This window comes from Rhododendron vialii, chromosome 4a, assembly GCF_030253575.1.
Source record: "Rhododendron vialii isolate Sample 1 chromosome 4a, ASM3025357v1".
Taxonomy (NCBI): domain Eukaryota; kingdom Viridiplantae; phylum Streptophyta; class Magnoliopsida; order Ericales; family Ericaceae; genus Rhododendron; species Rhododendron vialii.
In genome coordinates this window covers 27,591,068-27,611,603 of record NC_080560.1, presented here as the reverse complement: position 1 = coordinate 27,611,603, position 20,536 = coordinate 27,591,068, and the positions used below count along the sequence as shown (strand labels likewise).

General features: G+C 38.0%; 2 protein-coding genes across 7 annotated transcripts; both read right to left on the bottom strand.

The window, feature by feature from the left end:
• Positions 1 to 7,984: 7,984 nt before the first annotated feature.
• On the bottom strand, positions 7,985 to 14,759 carry LOC131322297 (heme-binding-like protein At3g10130, chloroplastic). Of its 6 annotated transcripts, none has more exons than XM_058353563.1 (9): positions 14,457 to 14,759; positions 14,279 to 14,365; positions 14,121 to 14,191; positions 11,352 to 11,453; positions 11,147 to 11,251; positions 9,002 to 9,137; positions 8,571 to 8,609; positions 8,337 to 8,446; positions 7,985 to 8,217 (listed from the first exon to the last, which is right to left on the bottom strand). In XM_058353563.1, exons 1-9 carry the CDS (start codon positions 14,611 to 14,613, stop codon positions 8,143 to 8,145), a joined length of 882 nt encoding a protein of 293 aa, XP_058209546.1. In that variant the 5' UTR covers positions 14,614 to 14,759; the 3' UTR covers positions 7,985 to 8,142. The 6 variants fall into 6 exon arrangements, 5 of the variants coding, with proteins under 5 accessions (XP_058209546.1, XP_058209547.1, XP_058209548.1 ...); XR_009198803.1 differs by having other exon boundaries at positions 8,157 to 8,217; positions 8,337 to 8,415; positions 8,522 to 8,609; positions 14,457 to 14,757; XM_058353564.1 differs by lacking the exon at positions 8,571 to 8,609 and having other exon boundaries at positions 14,457 to 14,755.
• Positions 14,760 to 15,456: 697 nt separating this feature from the next.
• On the bottom strand, positions 15,457 to 18,411 carry LOC131322296 (uncharacterized). The gene is made up of 4 exons (XM_058353562.1): positions 18,303 to 18,411; positions 17,465 to 17,528; positions 16,094 to 16,741; positions 15,457 to 15,977 (listed from the first exon to the last, which is right to left on the bottom strand). The coding sequence occupies exons 3-4, from the start codon at positions 16,733 to 16,735 to the stop codon at positions 15,942 to 15,944; spliced, it is 678 nt and encodes a 225-aa protein (XP_058209545.1). The 5' UTR covers positions 16,736 to 16,741; positions 17,465 to 17,528; positions 18,303 to 18,411; the 3' UTR covers positions 15,457 to 15,941.
• Between the last annotated feature and the right edge of the window lie 2,125 nt (positions 18,412 to 20,536).

The following is a 20,536-nucleotide window of genomic DNA, read 5'->3' as shown; positions in this document are numbered from 1 at the left end:
AAGTCCTCTGCTGAACTAGTTGTCTGTGTAACAGTATTTCATTTTGCAGTCTTTACATTGTGTTGTGCCAGTGCTAACAGAAAGTGCAGGTGGGGGTTCAGACACTCCCAAGCGCTCGAGAATGCTCTTAAGCGCTCGAGAGTGAAGCCAGTGAGGAGTGTTTCATTCCCTGTTATCTTGCTGTCTTTCATCACATAATCACCCTCCCATACACATGCACCAGTGTACACCGTTATTTGGCATCTTATTTGAGACTAACAAACTCTGCAGGATTTGGTCAGTAGCACTCCTAAGTGCTCGAGAGTACTTTCAAGCACTCGAGAGTTGATCTAGTAGCAGTTTATACTGCTTTGCCATCATGCATATGCCCATCATCATTTCATCACTCCTTGTACACAAGCACCAGCATACACCTTCTATTTGCTACACTTGTGGATACCTGCTACATGTTTAACGAAACAAAATCCATTTGAAAAATCCCACAAACGTTTAGTAGAGACCGACATCGCGTCGGGTGAGGGGGGTGCCGTAAAACCCTTCCCCCCTCGTAACATGGCTTCCGAACCCTCGAATGATCTCTGGTTTCCAATTCAAGTCAATCAATTTTCAAATCAAAAACGGTTTCTCGGGTGGCGAACCATAAATCCGGGTGGCGACTCTTCAAATTTTTCAAATCAATTAGCCGGAGCGGTATGTGTTTTTTTTTTGGGCCGCCCCGATCTCACCCGAGGCTGTGGTAGCCCACAATATCGATACACCAAAATGGTAGTATCGATACTCAATTGCAAGCAAAAAATAGTGAGTTCAAAGCCAACCGGTATCGATACAACCATTTCTGTTGTATCGATACCGAGGCCTTATCAAATGGTTTTCATTAGGCCAAGAGCCCGATCAACTGAACTTTTCCACCTCTCTCTCTCTAAAACTTTATGGCCACCACTTCCATTCTTAAACCTTAACCCCAAATCAACCCAAAAACCTTCAATCCACCACCAAATCTCACAATCCTTCAACCAAAACCACCCCAAATCACCTCCTCTACGCGTTTCAAGCATCAAATCAAAGGATTTCAAGCCCCAAATCTGAAAATCAAGGTAAACTCAAACTCCCTCTCTCCCCACGAAATTTCTCCCCTTTCTCTCTATATATTTGAAATACCTCACCCTCCATCACATATCTACATCTTTTCTCTCATATTTTGACATCCTCACTCACCAAGACCCCCAAAATCCTAAATTTCCCAAACCCTAAACCTAAAGTTTCAAACTTCACCATGCCGAAAGTGAAAACCACTTCTCAGAAGGCTAAGCATGCGGTGAACACACCCTCCTCCTCTTGTCGAGCCAAAATTGAGTAAGACGATACGATTCTTGAGCAAATGGAGGAGGAGGAGGATATGATGGAGAATCCGGATCAAGCGGGTTCGTCAAGTGGGCGAAAGAGGAAAAGAACGTTGGAGGAGGTCCATAGTTGCTTCATCCGTCGATATATCAAATACATGATCACCTTAAGCGTAGGGCTAAAACGTCCTTTGAAGCATAATTATCCGGAAGTCCGGGTATCGTACCTAAGGGAATATCATTACGGCTCGATTGGATTTGTAGAAGTAAGATTCGCGGCCTTGAGACGGCCAACTTTAGGAATAGTTTGAAACGGAGAAAAAATGCAATTTAAGTGTGTTTTAAAAACAACTAGACTAAGTGGCTAGGTCTAGCAGAGTTTAACACTCATAACTTGAATCAATCAGCTTTCCTCTCGAATTACTCATGCTGAGATACGTGTCAACGATCTCCCAACCCGGAAGATTTGACACTAAGCCCGTTTACTAGAAAAGGAGTAGAAACACCAAGAGAGTTCTAGTATTCGTCTAGCAAACGCAAGGGATGACATAACTCTAAGCATCGATGTGTGGCACGTAGGCTCGCTCTTGCCTACGCATGATCATAGAGGTTAACGCCGCCTAGATTTGATAGACAAGCACGAACTATCTTGATTTTCCAACTAAACATGAAGGTTTATTGAGAAAAGCATGATCAATCCAAGTCATGGAGTGCTAATCACCCCATGACCAAGCCTAATTAACTACTCACTCATGCTAGGAATTGAATCAACAAAGCTAATTATTGAACATAATGGAATTCAAATTAAACTAGAGATTAAGATAGATCAAAAGTGTAGCTACAACTTTAATGAAGAGTAAAATAACAAACTAAAACTAATTAAGGGAGAAAAGTGCAAAATTAACTAAGAACACCAAGAACAATGAAAAACAATAGCAAGAGTAAGCAACAAAAAATGTAAATCCTATTCTAGATTTGAAAAGTGCAATTAATGTAATCTAGTGTTTTTGATATTTTGACATAATGAGGTTTATATACTGGCCCTCATTCGCGCACGAAATATCCCAAAAACACGCTAAAATTTAGCTACAAAGGTCCCTCGGTACCGATACCTCCACATACTTGGTATTGGTACTGAACTCATTAAGCTGTCGCTTTAACCTCCTCGGTACCGATACCGCCACAACCTTGCTATCGGTACCGAGGCCTCTCAACTTTTGCTCTTTGGTCCTCCTCCTAGCCTTCTATGCTTTCGAGTCACCTCTGGGCCTTCCTTTCTTAGCTCTTGGGACTTGGCCACCCTCGGGGGTCGCCCATGGCATCAAAAGTAGCCTTATTCGCACGTTTTTCCTAAAACATCTTCAAAACAACCTTATGTGCAAAAGTAAATGAAACAACTAAATTAAAGACGTAATTAAGCTAAAACTAGGGACTTAGCGCACCCATAATGGCATTATTAGGTGCTTATCACATCCCCAACTTGAACTTTGCTAGTCCTTAGCAAACGAAATGCAGAAAATTTGAAAACATAGAAACTATACAATCCTTCCGCTATCACAACTCAACACATGCTCAAAGCTACCAACTAGCAAGAGTTCCACAATCTAGCTTTTATTTTCTTTCTACAATTTGTAGCTTGAGAACTTGACAAAAAAACTAGGTATAGAGCAAGTTAAAAGCAAGCTAAAAAGATTTGTATCCGCGAACACAATGAGGATACGGGACACACAAATGCAAAGCACAAACTAGCAACCATATCCCCAGAAAAAGTGCTCGGAAATAGGCGAGAGTGAACAAGAATTACCACGCCTCATATATGGAAAGCACTTATTTATTCGAAATTAAAATTAACAGCTGAAAACTTGGATATGAAAGGAAAGCATGCCATAAACTAACCATGCAAATATCAAACATTGAATCATAAAGGAATCTAGGTGCACAAAAGATCAACTAAGGACTTTAAAGCTTATATTGACCTTGGTTACAACAGAGGGTTAGCAAAATGGGTGACGGTCATTTACTTGCTTGGATAGCTACCCGATTGATCGCCACCAAAAGATACTACCAAGTCAACGGCCGCTTACCAGCCAAACCAATAACATCCAACTATTAACAAGCATAAACTAAATTACGACTCTATAAGCAACATAATGAAAGATAAAGTAGTTGGCATGTCAACCAACCTAGACCCCGACCAAGTTTAGGGAATTTCTACTCATTGCCCACATCACCACATCACTACCTCAATCCACCAACTCTTCACTAGCATACCCCGCAAAGTCATCATTCACTTCGGCTTCCACTTTCGACTCGGGCATATACTTCACCCCATATTGTTGCTCCATGAGGGACATTTGCCATGCCAATTCAGAACATGTTTTTAAGGGTACTCGCGTGAAATGAGCTCAAAATATAACCCAGAAGTACTTGATCCAAACAAATTTTCATAAAGCTTGACAAGAACTATTTTATGGACCTCATGTTTGGATCAAGCACTTTCCTGTTATATTTAGAGCTGATTTTTCACGGATACCCTTAAAAACATGTTTTAAACAAGTTGAACGGTTTGGATCATCAAAATATCACTCGAAAAGCTCAGAACTTTGAGGTCTGCATTTAAGGTCCTCATTAGAAGCTCACAGTGTCATAAAACTGTGCAATTTTTATCTACACATACAAATATGAGCACCTCTACAGGCGTTGATCACCTTTAAGCTAAGATCGTAACCGTTCGATTAAGAGAATGTTTCATTTTAAGTTGATATTATTTTAAGAGAGTTGATAATTAACATGTAAATTATTGCCATTTTTATTTCTTTTACCTTGGCATAAGCTTTATAAAGTGAGGCAGAAAGTGAGTAGGTTATATTGGACGGGTAGAGTAGACAACTTATTTGAGTTGGGACTGTATTTTGTTTGAGTTGGGACTGTATTTCGTTTGTACCGGTACGGCAGTTTCCTAGTACAGGTACACCTCGACCAGAAACTGTGCAATGCTGAATCTTTTGGATAGCTATACCGGTAATGTTGTTTTCCAGTACCGATACAAGCTGAAAATTTCTAACGAATTTTGTACTCGATCCAAGACACTATAAATAGACCCTTATGTTATTTTCTCACTCCAAGACCACAAACCAAGCCCTAAAATCGCCTCTCCTCCTCTTTTCAATTCTTCACCCAAATCCTTGGATTTGAACCTCAAACACCACCAAATCTTCAAGATTTACGTGTTGATCTTTCAAATATCAATTGGGTTTTGAGTTTCTCATTGTTGGAGGTTGTAGATCTTGTGGCATTGCTTTGGAAAGCTTTTTTTTTACGGATCTTTGCTTGGTGATCTTAAGGTTTTGCTCAAAACCCACTTTGGTAGGGATTTCTATCTATCTTTACATGTGATTGAGGTGACTTCGTGCTTGAAAGTTGTGCTTGATCATCCTAACTTACGAATACTCCTAACACCTCTTCAATACCACAAAGTCATCCCACGACACCGACTAACGTATTCCATCGACCCTTGGATATTCATTGCTTGTGTCTCATGATCGTTACTTGAGTTTTGGACAATCTTTACGTACGATCTAATTGGTGATTCCCACATGTGTTTGTGCTTGTTCATACTTCGAATATTTGTGCTATGAATGTCGTATTAAAATGGGAATTATTGAGCATGTGTGTTATGTTAGAGTTTGGAAAGTGGTATGGAAGCATGTTAGGCGTGAATTGTGAGTGTTTGGTTGATGAGGACAACAAAATGAGAGTATTCACGACCCACCGATGGGTGAGGTGCTTGGCAGGGAATATCGGGATCCCTAAATAGGCCTGGCAGGAGCAAATGCTCAGGATACACTCAGGATCACCGGATGGTGTTGTGCCAGGGAGGGGGTATCGAGATCCCTAAATTGGCCCGGCATAGTTACAAAGAAAATGAAATGCTTAATGGATGAGAATGGCCACGCGTGTATGCGCTGCAATACTATGAATATTGAAGTAACGTTGAAGGTCGAATCATGATGAAAGTGTTGCTCATGGGTCTTGCTATTTGATTCCTATATGTATACCATGTTGCTGTCATTTCTATTGCTCATCCCACCCATCATTTCAATTGCATATGAGGTTAGATTAGACTTTCCTGGTGGGCTAGTATAGCTCAATTTGTCATATTTCAGGTACAGCTTCCGGAGTGTAACTTGCATGCATGACATGACTGCACATGGAAAACTTCTTTTGAAAGCTGACTTGAGGATTTGTTTAACATCTTTTAAAAACTTTATTTTGAAGATGTGATGTAACTTAATTCGATTTATTTTGACTTTGGATGACTGTAAACATTTTTCTACTTTCCCCCGTACTTATATTATTTTGGGCCAATGTGCCACTAATGTAATCATCTGAAACTCTTGGGTTGACCTATAACTTGTTGAACAGGGAATGATCAACTCTTTGGGGGGTTATCGTATGGATTATTGTGAGTGTTTTGTTATAAAGATTATTGTTATTTATGTTAAAAATCGAGAGCGTGACAACATGAGTCTTAAACCAATTACAAATATCCCCAGAGGTCATGAAGTCGGCCATGGGTCTAGGAGTTAGGCATAGTGGACATGAGCCTAGTAGACTGTCTGTTTGTGGTGGGAACCGATGCAGTAAAGCGTACTGGTTGGAATTGGAAAAATTGAAAAGTGTAAGATGTGATATTGTAAATTTGATGTTGGGTGTTAAATCCGCAGAATCAGATTGTGGTTTGTGAACCTTTGAAAATTGAGGATGAGACTGCTGGATCCACTGAATCTATCGAGCTAATGGGTTAAGTAATTAATTTATCATGTCGAATTGTTATTGTTAAATTTTTATTTGTCGTGCTCGTGTTATAAATTTTATTACTTGATGCCCTACTAAGTAATTATGAAGCCACTTGCAAAGTACGAGATGACCGAGTGGCAGTATGGATACAGACCGTCAAAGCCATGGCTCTATCATTAGTAGTTCTGTTCATAGTTCTAAATATCGTTTCGGACAGGGTACCGGTTTTCCTACTGGTACGGTACGTACCGGTACCGGTCAGGTACCGGATACCGTTTCGAATTTACCGCAACTACAATATATATAATAATTATATATAATTATAATTCAAAAAAATCCTCCATACCATGAAATTCATCATAAAATATCTATATTTAGACAACAAAATTCACCATTTGGAGTCCAAAATCAAACATTGCAAGTGTATAAATCGCGCAGAAAAATTCTATTAACAATAATACTTGTCATAAGACGTTGTTACTGATTCACGATCATAATAAATAAATTGTTGTTGTTGGGATTTTGGTGTGAAGTCATAAAACATTGTGTTTGCCTTGTTGTCCCACATTGCTTAGTTACAAAACTCTTTTCCACCTTAAATGGCTTTGCACACTAGTGAGCTTGTGAATGAAAACCCAAGGAGAGGTCTTGCGCGCTCGGGAAAATAGACCATGGCCGAATGCAATTTGGAAAAACTGATTTGAAAATCAATTAACCGGGTGCACATCACGGGTTATTCGCGCGTAGGGGGGGTGCAAATCTGGGATTTTGAACCTCGCGCACGTACTATAGGCCCACGTTTTGCTAAAAAAAAATTTCCTTTTTTTCCTCATCCGTTGGGTTATTTTTATTTATATTTATTTTTTTCGGTTTTTTTTCCAAAATTTCAGCCGAAACTAGCGGAAACCCTTTTTTTCCCCTGCCGTTGGGTTATTTTTATTTATATTTCTTTTTTTCGGTTTTTTTCCCAAAATTTCGGTCGAAACTAGCAGAAACCACATCTCGTCCGGTATTTTCCGAGATTTCCGGTACCGACCGGTAAGGCCCGATATTTAGACCGGAACGGTATTGGGGGCTGGTGGTACCGGAATCTTACAAATCCGGGGCGTACCGGCCGGTATGGAACGGGATTCACAACACTGGTTCTGTTGACTTAGATGGCTTTATTTAATTCTTATTAAAGTTGAACGTTTATTAAATTTTTGAGTTTTCAAACAATTTTCTATTTGGACCAATTTTTTGTTGTAATGGGATAATCTTTGTTTGTCGAAAAAAAAAAAAAGTTAGTTGCTCCGTCCGTCTCTTTTTAAGTGTTCTGCTTCGTAATTTCAACTTATTAAAAAGACATCATCATTACACCTTGTACATCAATTTTTTCCTCCACTTTCCCTACTTATCCATCATCATTACACTTTTACTCACTTTTCAAAATGAAATATACTTTTAAGGACAAAATAGACAATATACCAACTTTTACCCCCTAACTTTACAAAATGGACACTTATTAAGGGACAACCCAAAATGAAATACTGGACACAAAATAAGGGACGGAGGGAGTAATATTCTTTACCGTTAGAATTTGGGAATTTGAGTTTTTTTTAAGGGAAATGATTTTGTCACTCCTTTTTTGTTAACATCACTCATCTGCAAGTGTATTTTTGCACGAAAAATACACTTGCAGGAGAGTGATGTTAACAAAAAAGGGAGTGACAAAATCAACAATCTTTTTCAATTATTAACGAAGTCGACATTTTTTTTCTAATAAAATGAAAATTTCATCCTTTAACGTACCCATTTTTTGGGGCATTAGGCAGTTGAACAATTACAAGTGACATGCGATCAAGTGATAGAAAATATCAAACGTATACACTTTATGCCATCAAATCCAAGTCATTTACAGGATGTTCTAAATTTTAGTATTAACTGACAGAGTTGGTATCAATGTCATGCACTGCGAGGCAAGTTTTCATACACTGGTGCGATCATAATGCACATTAAAGAGCTATTCTGTTTTTCTCTCAACTTCAAGAGCAATCTCATTCCGACGAGTAAACGGTAGTGTAAAAGGAGGATTATACTGCAAACATGCATAGATAAGCAATGAGAATCCCAATAATGTGTATGTCCACTGTTGCTTCAGAATCAAGTACGTTCAAATACTCATCAAATTTTCTTGATATGCTTTCGAAAGATTACCTGTGCGACTTCCACTGATGCACCCTCTTTTACTTGAAATTCAGGGTCATTCTTTAGAGCATCTTTTAGTTTTGACTCCCTACGCGTAACTTCATCATCAGTTACAAAGCCTGGTTCAAATAAGAGAACAAGAATCAAGTCATCCTTGGAGCTCAAGTTATCTATGTCCGCAATATTGCTTGTACCTTTAACTGTAGTGAACCATAGACATATGCTGCAGCCAAGTGTTTACACCAGATTTTATTCCATCCCAATTGTTTCTTTTGCCACATTCTGAGAGAAAATAACCATTTTGATTATGAATGCATGATATCTATTTTGTTACCAACCAGCCCTTTGGTAATCTTGACTGCATATGAGAAAACAGTTAACAGCTTCACTCAAGAACAAAACGAAAAAGGTCTAGTTATCTTCATGCACATCAGGAACGCCTCCACAAACCTCAATTGGTAATGCACTGCAAAACACTTAACAAAAATTTCACTAGGGATCGACTTCTACGATTTTAGGGCAACCTCACCACCACTGTCAAGTTTCACCTTAGAACTGTCTATTCAACCTCTTAATATTGTGATCACAACCATGAAGTTAACAGATCTAAAAGTATCAAACTGCTTCGAAGTTTTTCCTTGTCAAAGCTTTCTAAAGCTGAAGGAGTGACCAACCTGAAAAGGCAGCAACCGCAACAATTTTCCTTGGGACCTCTGTGATCCTAACAGATGAATCTTTGGGCAGTGGCAAGTTGGCACCATATTTTGAGGGCATAATGAAAGACATCAGCCACTTTTCTTGATCTTCCAGCTGAAGAAAATTAAAAAGAGACGAAGTAGTAGATATATATATATATAAAGTGTTGGCGACCAAAAACTGTGCATTCAACTATCGAATTGAATTCTTCTTTTTTTGGTACTTGAATTGAATTATTCTGCATACACATCAGCATCTTTTCAGCCAGCAGGATTATATCAGATCCAATATCAAATAGTTCCAATTAAATACTTGTATAGGATCACATAGGCTGATTGGTCACATTAACTTACTAACAATATGTTTCTCAATTAATGAATCGCTTATGCCCCTCCGAGTAATTGTTAATTACGTTATCAAACACATTATTAATCAGCACTTGCATGCCTCCGCCAAATGAATGAATACAGATAGAGCAAATCAGAAGATATTCTTGCTTTCCTTTTTTGGGTGCAAGAATGGATATGCACAGACTAAAAATATAAACGTGGGTTAACCCATGGACCAAGTGGGACAAAGCCTCCGCCAAATGAATGAAAACAGATAGACCAAATCAGAAGATATTCTTGCTTTTTTTTTTTGGATGCAAGAATGGATATGCACAGACTGAAAATATAAACGTGGGTTAACCCATGGACCAAGTGGGACAAAGCCAAGGATGGGATGAGTTATGTAACTGAGATGTATAAAACAATTAAGAAACCAAAGGAGACCTAATACAACATAACGGGTATTGATGATCCTTTGACCTTACTGACGGGGGACAGTATCGCCTTTTATGTGATACATGTCGAGTATTCTATCAAATACTGAGGCTATGGAATGTCAACTAAAAGCTTTCTATATCAGCATTTCAGAAAGGCCTATACGACCCTGCACTTCATAGTTATCCACTGGAGAACCGAATATAGTCTGCCATAACCTTTGTCAGGGACTTGGGACTTCTTTCATATTATCTCTCCATTCTTTTTATGTGGGTTTCTGATATGAAACAGGTGAGCTTGCTAATTGACTTGCCAACTCAAGGTAACAAGGCCAAGGGGGCCGCATCAGTACAATTTCCTGAAGTCACATCCTCGTCAGTGCATAACACTTATTTGCCCTACTTCCCCTGGTCAAAGGTTGATCTACATAAAGAAGGGGTAGCGAATAGATTTTAATGAGTTTATTAACCAGTGCACAATGATGACTTTGAACTTTCAGGCCATCAAGCGGGACATGCTTTTGCCTTCATCTTCAGGAACTGCCACAAAGTTCAAAAGAAAAATAAAAGAAGAAAACAAATAAGACTACAACTCATATTCTTCTCTTGACAGCCCCATCTTAGACATGATCATCGTTGACATATTTCAGGCTTTTTGCATGCTTGACTTCAAATTTCACAAGAACAGAACTGAGCTTTGATTTTACCTATCTGCAGAGACCTGCATACCTACGTCCGTAGCCTCTGCAGATACTAGGCATCATAAACCTCAAATTCATTATCTTCAACAGTGTACATGTTCTTGACTATAGCGCATCTTGATTAAGGAACCATAATGTTCAAAGTTTGTAGCTCTACGAGGCTAAAAACTTTCAAAGTATGACTAACCAGTACATAACCTGTTAAGCCAAAAGACTGAACACTATCTGCCCATTTCTTACTAATTGAATTTTTTAGTAAAATGACTAATCACAAACTTAAGAGGCCAAAGTCCCATGAAATTCGGGTATGACAGTTTATATCCCTGACTGGGTATTGCAAGAAGAATTAAAAAAGTATAATCAAGGAGATGGAAAAATAAGGAACAGAGCCAAATAAGAAGATTCTAACACCAACAAGCATATATAATTGACTAGCTGAGAACAAGAAGATAGATGCCCAGGCTCTACAACTCGACTCCATAAAACCATTTAATCACTTCAACAGGATTGATTTCCACACGCCACCTCCAAAAAGAAAGCAAAAGTGCTGAAAACCCCCCATCCCCAACTACAACAAGCTACTCTTATTTGCTACAGAACATAGTTTTACATTTTTCTGAAAATTTACACTTTGATACTGGAGGCAAGAAAAACAATACCTTTCTTGTTATCACAGGGGTTGTCATTTCCATTCTCTCCCCATCAGATTGAGTCTTACGAGTAAAGACAGGGGTGGTCATCTCCATACTCTCTTTCATTGTATTCTGAGAAGTGTAATATATAAGCAGACAATAGAGCAAGACATATGATGCAACGAACAGCAATCAATTCATTCTCAAAACCTCTCATCGAAGCCATATCTACCTTACCAAACAGGTATTCCGCTAAGACGTTGAAGGACTGCGACGCGCCATTGAAATCAAATCCGTATTTCCCAGGCATTGTTGTCTCAGCTATAAAAAATGGCTGATTCAAAATTACACTAGTCTTTAGATAAATATAGTCAATATAAAACTACGGAAAGACAACATAGAGATCACTGTTATGAAGGGAAGTTGAAACTTCAAGGCAAGAGACGAAAAGAGATAATCTTGTTAATTAGACAACTAGATGGGACCAAAAAGAGTAGGGAACAGCATCACAAAATAGGTATCAATGACTATTACATCTACACCCTACAGTCCAAAATTTTGGCCCATGGTTCCTTTCTTGGATCTCCCATAATTCTTGTCCATTTTGAAGGGACAAAATGAACCCTTTCCTTTTCTGCCCTTCAACCCAATATTCAAATTGATCCACAAAAGTGGAAGGAGAAAGTGTATTGGAGTCCAAAAGTAATCATTGCATTTTAAAATGAGTTGCAGTTCACATTTACCATAAACTCTGCATAAAACTCCTATATTATGAATAAGTTCCCTAAGACACCTTGTAAACGCCTAAGAAGCACAAACACATCTAATGGCCTCATGATATCCATGTCCGACACGTGTCGGTCACGGACATGACAACACATGCCAGACACATGTCGAACATTCCTAAATACTTGTCCAATATCAGTCTCATCCATGTAAGAATTAGGAATTCCTCTTCCAACTCGTCCCAGAATGAGCGGTTAGGAATGGAGGGATGCAGTACTACTACTACTACTACTACTACTACTACTGTTCAGAGTCGGACTGCCTTACCGAACTCATACTGTAATTTTTTTTATATTATATTTCTTTGTACTCAGACACATTGTATTTGTGGATAGCCTAAAGATGCGTTGGCGGCCCTTGCTAAGAACATGCGAAGGACATATATGAATAGTTCATGTCTTACTTTAATAGAAATAATGTTTTCTACATATTTATGAATTCATAGCATAACTCTACAATACAAATACATTTTACATTCAATGTGTCCCAACGTGTCCATATCCTAATTTTTAAAGAAATGACGTGTACGCATGTCGTGTCTGTATCCCGTATCCGTGTCCGTGGTTCATAGTTAAACAACATCATTGGAAATCTTGGGACCATATACCACCCTTACCCTCACCATGATAAGAGCATCCGAAGTGGAATAAGCAAAAGTGAATAATCAAAACTTGTCACATCATATTTTGATTATTCATTTAGAGGCTGCTAAAGTTAGCAATGTCAAGTTCCACATTGGTTATTTTTTGCCTATAGTCAAAATGAGTTGGCAAAAATTCAAATCTAACGGTCAGTTTTTTTCTTCTCATTGTAATGGTCTACATTGAATGACATTCTAGTAAAATAAGTGAAAGTGGAGAGCATTTGTTGAAATCCATAAAGTGATCAATATTGTTAAATACACAACCACTTGCCAAAGTGAAAAGTGAGTTTCACCTACCAATAAAACATTTGCTTTGTGGAGAGTGAGTTTCACTTTCCCATGATGGTTGTACTTGATTGAAAAGATGTGGGGTTTAATAAATTTGGTTATTGACAAAATATTGCTAGTTTTGATTATTTACGGGCCAAAATTTGATGAGTTGCTAAATTTGATTATTCTAATGTGCGATCTTCTATGAGCAAATGTTGCTTTTGATTATTCCACTACGGATGCTCTAAGAAGCTACAATATTTTTTACATTAGGTTTTTGTTCTTGTCTACCACAACCCCAAAAAAAGCACCATAACTCTGTATCCGTAATTGTCTATCCCTATAGCAATGAGATAATTTCATATTCTTCCCGAAAGCCTCAATTGATTGAACGAATGCATTTCTCTCTTGATCCAATCTCTCAATCAACCAAAATTTACCTGTCTGCCTTTCCCTCCACCAAGGGAAAAAAGTTCCAATAAAGCTTTTCTAACCTTTGACTAATAAATTAAGATTTCATTTTTTTTTTTGGGGGGGGGGGGGGGGGGGGTTGAGACGGACCTAATTTTTCTTTTTATTGGCAGTAAAACTTCAATTATTACCTTAACCAATATGTCAACCAGACGCTAGGAACAAATATCCATGCTTCACTGATATTTCTCGACTGTTGAACTTGACCTATTTAATGTGCCCTGCCAATAACTAGCAATAGCATCATGTGCAATCCCCACCCAAGAAACCACTTTCCCTCTTCCTCTGCATCACCTCCACATGCGAAGGGGCCACACGTATAGGAGAAGTTGCAGAGACTAGTACGAGTTGCTTCAATAAGCAGCCTAAGGTTTAGCATAGTTTAGAGGCCTATCCACTAAATACCAACTGGTTGTGGTTGTGGCCTGTGGATTGGATGCCTTCAAAATTACCAGACTCCAACTGATTATAGTTAATAGTAGAAGAACTATCTTTGGGGATCATGATTTTGAAGGTTCAATGTAACGTTGTTGGACTAGAATTTGGGATATGTTTCAAATTCATTGGAAAAATAACTCCATCTCTTTTTTGGGGCATCATTATATGGGCAACTGGGATAAATTAAAGAGACTGTATGATCAATTCTGTGATCGAGACCCCAAATTTCAATTCTGCATAGTGAAAATCCATTGCCCCTCCCGTGATACCAAATGTTTCAATTCGTTCATATATGACAGTCTTGGGAATTTTCTCAACATCTATTTCTAGAATTATATTTGTTTCTATTCAAAAGGAGTGCTACTAACAGAAAAACAAGAAGCCAATTCATACCTCGACTTCTCTTATCTCATACTGATCTCTCCTGCTCAAAACCACGAAGTTCACCGTTTCAAGATCTGGAACTGAAAAGGACAAAACAAACAAACACAAATACAAAAAGAAACACACCAAAAACAACATTTGGTACCAAAAAAAGGAAATAAAATCACCTGCCATCAAAGCTTCCTCCAAATTACGACTCTCGAACCTCCGTGGAATCACGTATTTCGCAGTTTCAGTAGCCAAATTCATCAAAACTGCGCACAAAAAAGAAAGCCCATTTCAAAACCCTTTTAATACGAGCAAAGGCACAGAGCCTCAAAATGGAAACGAAGTCTGAACATTTACCGCGCTCAGAGAGAGAGGAAGTTTGGGCGGCGAGAGCAAGGACGAGAGAGAAGCGAGCGTCGAAAGCGGACATGCTCCGTGGAGTAGTGCTGATGGAGCTTCTATTGGAGACCATGGACTTGATTGTGGTGATGGAGGTCGATAAAGCTACTATCATTTTAGGGTTTGGTAAATGTGAAGACTGATGAGTGATGATAGATGGTCCGCTGAGAAGAATTTTGGGGGTTTCGAAATTCTGTTTCAGGGTGACAGACAATGAGAAATAAGGGGTTGTCTGGTTGATAAAATTTCATTTTGACCCCTGACTGTGCCGCCGTCCCTAAAAAAAAGGGGTGAAATCATTATACTTTTTGGTACAAGGACAACAGAATCTATGTTGTTTCTATCCCGGATTCTATAGTTCTCATATCATTTTCATCCATGACTGAAAGGGTAATATTCACTCTTTCAGGGAGGGTGAACAAAATCATTCTCCTAAACACGGGTGGGGGAGTCCGTGATGTGGACATTTAAGAACTGCTCGTGCATTGGTTAAATGATAATGCTACGTAAACCTATCAATAGACCAGATTCAATTACAAAAAATTCGATCTCAATTTGATAATGTCAATCCGATAATCTGAATTCGATAATTCAAATACAAATCGGATTCGGATTATAACGGATTAAATCCGTTAAAAATCCAATCTGAACTTTATTTTAAAAAGGGTAAATTTCACTGACCTCTCCTGACGTTTCTAACAAAAGCAGGGACCTCCCCTTGGTTTCTGAAATGTCACTGAAGTGCCTTACTTTACGTGACAATATACAACTACCCCCTTTTGTTTGTTTGCCGTAAAAAACTTAATGGAAGATGCAGCTTTTAGAAAATACAAAATTAGAGGTCAGTCCCCCTTTTTAAGTTCCGTTTCATTCCAACTAGAAGCTTGGGCACACGCGATGCGTGTGCAAGTCGGATTTTCATAACATTTGTGAATATTTGATCACATAATAAGTGGGAAGTATTTTTACAAAAACGTTGTGAAAATCCGACTTGCACACGCATCGCGTGTGCCCAAGCCTCTAGTATTTGTTATTAGCAAATACGCACATTAGGTAGAATGTATCATTCCAAAGTAAGAACAGGTTCAGCGATTTAAAGATTGTACACTGATGTTTTGCCTTCATTAAACATCAGTTTTGCCTTAATTATCATGTCTTGTAATTAGCTTTTATTATTATGCACGGGCGAAATTAACATAATCTATCAACATAACTAAAAGAAAACATCCATACTGGAAGCAATAAATATGGAAAAAAATATCCAAACTGAACAGTAACAAAAAAAGAAAGAACTCTTGGTACGATAATGCTAAATTTAAAAAATGAGTTATGATGACAATCTCATACTCATATCTAAACTATTAAAGCACGATGAACTCCTAAAACAAAATAAATTGACAAATTCAAATTATTGGATAGCATGCAACTCCAAATATTGTAGAGCTATAGTTCATCAAATTCCAATCTTCGCTTCGCTACCTGCAAAAGGAACACATAAGAACATTTAATCGTTTGTTAGTGTATGATTTGTATTGAAGTAAAAATTTACTGAATGGGTAACAAACAATTTTTTCTTAAAAAATATATATTATTACGTTTTGTCGAGGTTTTTTTCCCTGCTTCTCCTCTTGTTCTGCAAATTGTTGCTCCACTTCGTCCAAAGCTTCTGAACAAATGATATCAGTCTCGATCTCCTCAAGCATAGCTTCCAATGCTTTCATATCCATGAAATTTAGTTTCAAATTTTTGAAGATTGTCGCTTTAGGCCATGTGGGCGGGAGGTTATTAACTATAGCCTGAACCAAATTCTCAATGTTTGGCTTGCAGCCTTTTTTCCTTAGACTATGAAATTGGTTTTCTTTATTTAGAATGTGCGCCCTCACAGTTGAGTTTGGCATCATTGGCCCTTGCTCAAACTCCATCCACAAATAGTGGACATTATGCTCGTCTTCCATCAAAGCATTCATTAAATGTGTAGCATTTTCTATAACATGTCTTTGAAATATTGTTCGCTTCACATGCATCCAGCTTGGTGATAGAAGGTCTACTATTTTTCCTATAAGGTATTGTTCACTTATATTTTCTCCAACATTTTGCAAGGCTCGACATGTCTCTATTTTTTGTCGAACAAAATTTTCAACTGGTAAGCCCTCCCTCTGACTTTTAGATTCAAAATCATATACTGCATTCAACATATCTAAGTGATCATTACGACGCAAATATGGAGGAGGCCTCATGAAAACCTGCATAAAATATTATATATACAATTACTTGAACCTAAAAGTTCTCAAGCGAAACAATTTACGACCCATGTAAGTTTAAAAACTTATTTAGAGTCTCTGTCGGGGTAAAAAAAAAAGGTGTTCATAATCATGTACCGGTTTAGCCTCTCCATAAATCGCATCTTTCATTTGAAGATTTTAAAAAAAAAAAAAAAAGAACACCAACTTGCATGCGTATATAACAAATTATCTTTAAAATGTGGAAGGGAAAGAAAATAGAAGTTATAAGCATCATACTTTTTTTTTTTTCCATTCACACCACTTGGCTGCTCGTTTTCCTTGCCCTTTGTGGTTGCTATTTGTCTTTGTTGTGTCATTTCTCCTTACCTTCGATTTTCCTATTAATAATTGAATAGACGAAAATATTGGTTACAAAAATAATGTTATGAGCAGCCCCCTCAAGTAAAGGGAATGAAATATAGGGAAAGAAGGGCTGTAAATGCATTCAGTCCTACGTCATTTTTTTGGTCACTACCCGTTCTTCACATTTGACAATAGAAAAACATGAATTATGTATATGTGTACGGGAAACAAATCCAACTAACCAAATCTTTTTTTTGGAATCCAGTTGCATTTCTTTATGCACAGGAAACAAATCCAACTAACCAAAATCCAATTACTATATACGGAAAACAAAACACAGCTTTAGGCACTACAATAGATGAAGCAGAGAGGAAATCATACCTTGTGGTTAGCAGAACTGAGTGGTGCGAGTTCCGAATTACTTTCAATTGTTAGAACCTTAAAACTGCCAAATGAATTCGCACATAAAGAATGAGTGAAGCATGGGCTATGAACTCAAAATACGAACAAAAATGCATCCGAATTCCAGAATTAGCAGAACTGAGTGGTGCGAGTTCCGAATTACTTTCAATTGTTAAAACCTTAAACCTGCCAAATGAATTCGCACATAAAGGATGAGTGAAGCATGGGTTATGAACTCATAATACGAACAAAAATGCATCTGAATTCCAGAAATTTCGTAACAAATGACATCATAATTGTTCAGTTCAAAGAAAAAGAAATTGAGAATGAGCATACTGCCATGAAAGGAATTCAACCACCTATGACATCAACTAAAATTTTAGTGAACCCAAATGGATAAAAGCTACGAAACAGTTTCTCGTTTCTTTCTTTTCTTCCATGTTTGACTAAGACTCAGTTTCTAAATTGCTGGTTTAAAGAGAAGGCTCAATTTCTAGACCATAAGATCCCCCTTTTTCTTTATCTTTTTTCTGATTTTTGAAAATGAACCTCCCCAATAACATTCATAAGCCAACTTGATATACCCACCAGGCCACCAAAATCATCCTAATCAAACTTCGAAAACCTCTAAACAACATCAAAACCAAGGTCATACCGTAAACCCCAATAGCCAGAATTCAGAAAAATTACAAAACCCAGAAGCATTGGTGCATACCCAGTTCACAAAACAGCAAATTTTCACACAACCATAAAAAACCCAAGAGAGATTGGCAGTCAATTGTACCTACAATTTTAGGGAAAAATCGAATCAACGTACTTGGTTGAAATTCCTGAAGGCCTGTGATCAACAATTGACTCCCGTCTCTGAACCTCGTCTCTAGAAGATGGCCCTCGTCTCTGAACCTGGCCTCTGAAAGGCGCATATGAGAGAGAATGGGGTATTCATAGCCCATGAGAGTGAGAGAGAGAGAGAGAGGGGGGTGGGGTTGTGGAGAGAGGCATGGGCGGTTGAGGAGTTGGGAGAGAGAGAGCGGTTGAGGAGTTGAGAGAGAGAGAGATGGATGTCGGCAGGTGTGTTTCAAGAGTAGTGGGGTTGGAGATGGACCGGGTTTTTTTCCCTCCCCCATTCTCTGTCTCTTTATTGAGGACATCTGGACATGCCGGCAGGTGTTTTTTTTTTTTTTTTGTTAAAATGTCTAATATATCCCCAAAACTAACTATTTTGTTTTGTGTGGTTTTTCTCTTTAGAGGGTATTTTAGAAAAGAAAAATACATGACAAAGGGAAGAGACACCCAAGGGTGCTCTCCCTTTATATATTAGAATAGATTCTGAATATTAATCTTGAACCTAGAAAGGCTCGGCTATCTTGCATTATGACATTTTTACCCAAATCAATTGATCATTTCTCTTTTGCCGTGAGTCATCGTCACCCAACATCAACCGACATATCACCGGACAAACGCCATAAAACAAATTATGAAAACCATCGACTGTACAATTTATTCTCTTAGTTTATTAATAATAAGAGAATTAGTAATTTGTTAATTATTTATAAATTACATAGAGGTCCGTGTATTATTTATTCTCTTATTATTAATGCATTTTTTGCTCTTCCAAAAAACAAAAAAAAATAGAGATTTTCATTGCAAGAGCGTACATTATCAGTGTCACCGAGGGCTTACATTGTGTTTTCGGCCTTTTACCTTCCCGTCTAACGAATATTTTTTTCATTGATCCCCTAAACCCTAGATTCATCCACTTCATTGATCGAAACTCTGAAACTACAAGAGAGATGTGCCTGAATTCAACTCGTAAAAGGAAACTCAACAGGGAAACATCATATACACACACCCAAACAAACAAAACCCACCTCACCGTGGACATTAGAGCTTGTTCAACACCTGGGCCTTCTCTTCGGTCCGCACCTCACCCTCCCCCCACCTTGCATTCTGCTGGCATTCTCTCATTTGCCTTAACCCTTAAACCCCATATCCCTTTTCCCACTCCAAACGACACAACCCTTTTTTGCAATTGCTCCTCCTTTCGTTGTTTTTAGTGATTGAAAACACAAATCTGAATCAGATTGGAGACTTACCATCGCCTATTAACCCCAGTCCCGCTTATGAATACAAAACCCTTCGCCTACCAGGAAGACCGAAGCCCTCCAAGAAGAAGAAGAACAATGGTGGAAAACGAGTCTTATGGTTTGGTGGTTCGCCGCCTCTATTCTCTCTACCTCGTATCGTCAACAACACCATCAACCATAGATGTCCTCTTCCTATCCTGTGGCGTCACGCCTGCCGAGCAACAACTTGGAGGAAATTCTCCAGCGGCCTTGGAATCTAGTAGCGATTTGCAACAAATACATATCAAAGTTTGGTCGATGCTCTAAAACTCATCTAGTTCTTTATGTTAGTTTTTCAGGCTTCGTTCTGATTAGATTGGAAAATTATTTCAAAACCCATGTTGGATAATCGAAAACCCATCAATTGTAAAAAAAGAAAAGAAAACTCATTACAGTAACCCATTTTGATAAATCAGGAACCCATCCCATGACGTTTTAACAAAGATTTGATTCTTGTTTTTTTTTCTGCTTTTTTTGTTTCTTTGTAGATTTTGCGCGATACGATTCACAATTCTGCGTCACACAACAGAGTGAGGTTGATGATCCATTGTGATTTTTGTATTTTAGGTTTTTGTTCTCATCATCTTTACTGAACTCTTCTATCTGAGTGGTAACCGGGCACCCAAGTTAAGTTAGTTTTGCTGTGATTCGTAGACTATTTTAAATATTCTGTTGAGTTTCTTATTTGTACAGTATATAGTTTGGGTTTGTTTGGAATTGTGATATCTAATTTGGGAGTCACTAAGAAAGCATAGTTTTTGTGTGATTTGTTGGATGATTTTTCTTAGTAATTTTGTTGTAGGTTTCTACCCATTTTCTTCTGGACGAGAGTTCTTTTGAATTTCACCCTATTCGTTATCAAAACTAAAAGAAATCTACCATATATAGGTTTTCAAAAATTGTTTCACTCTCATAGACATCATCC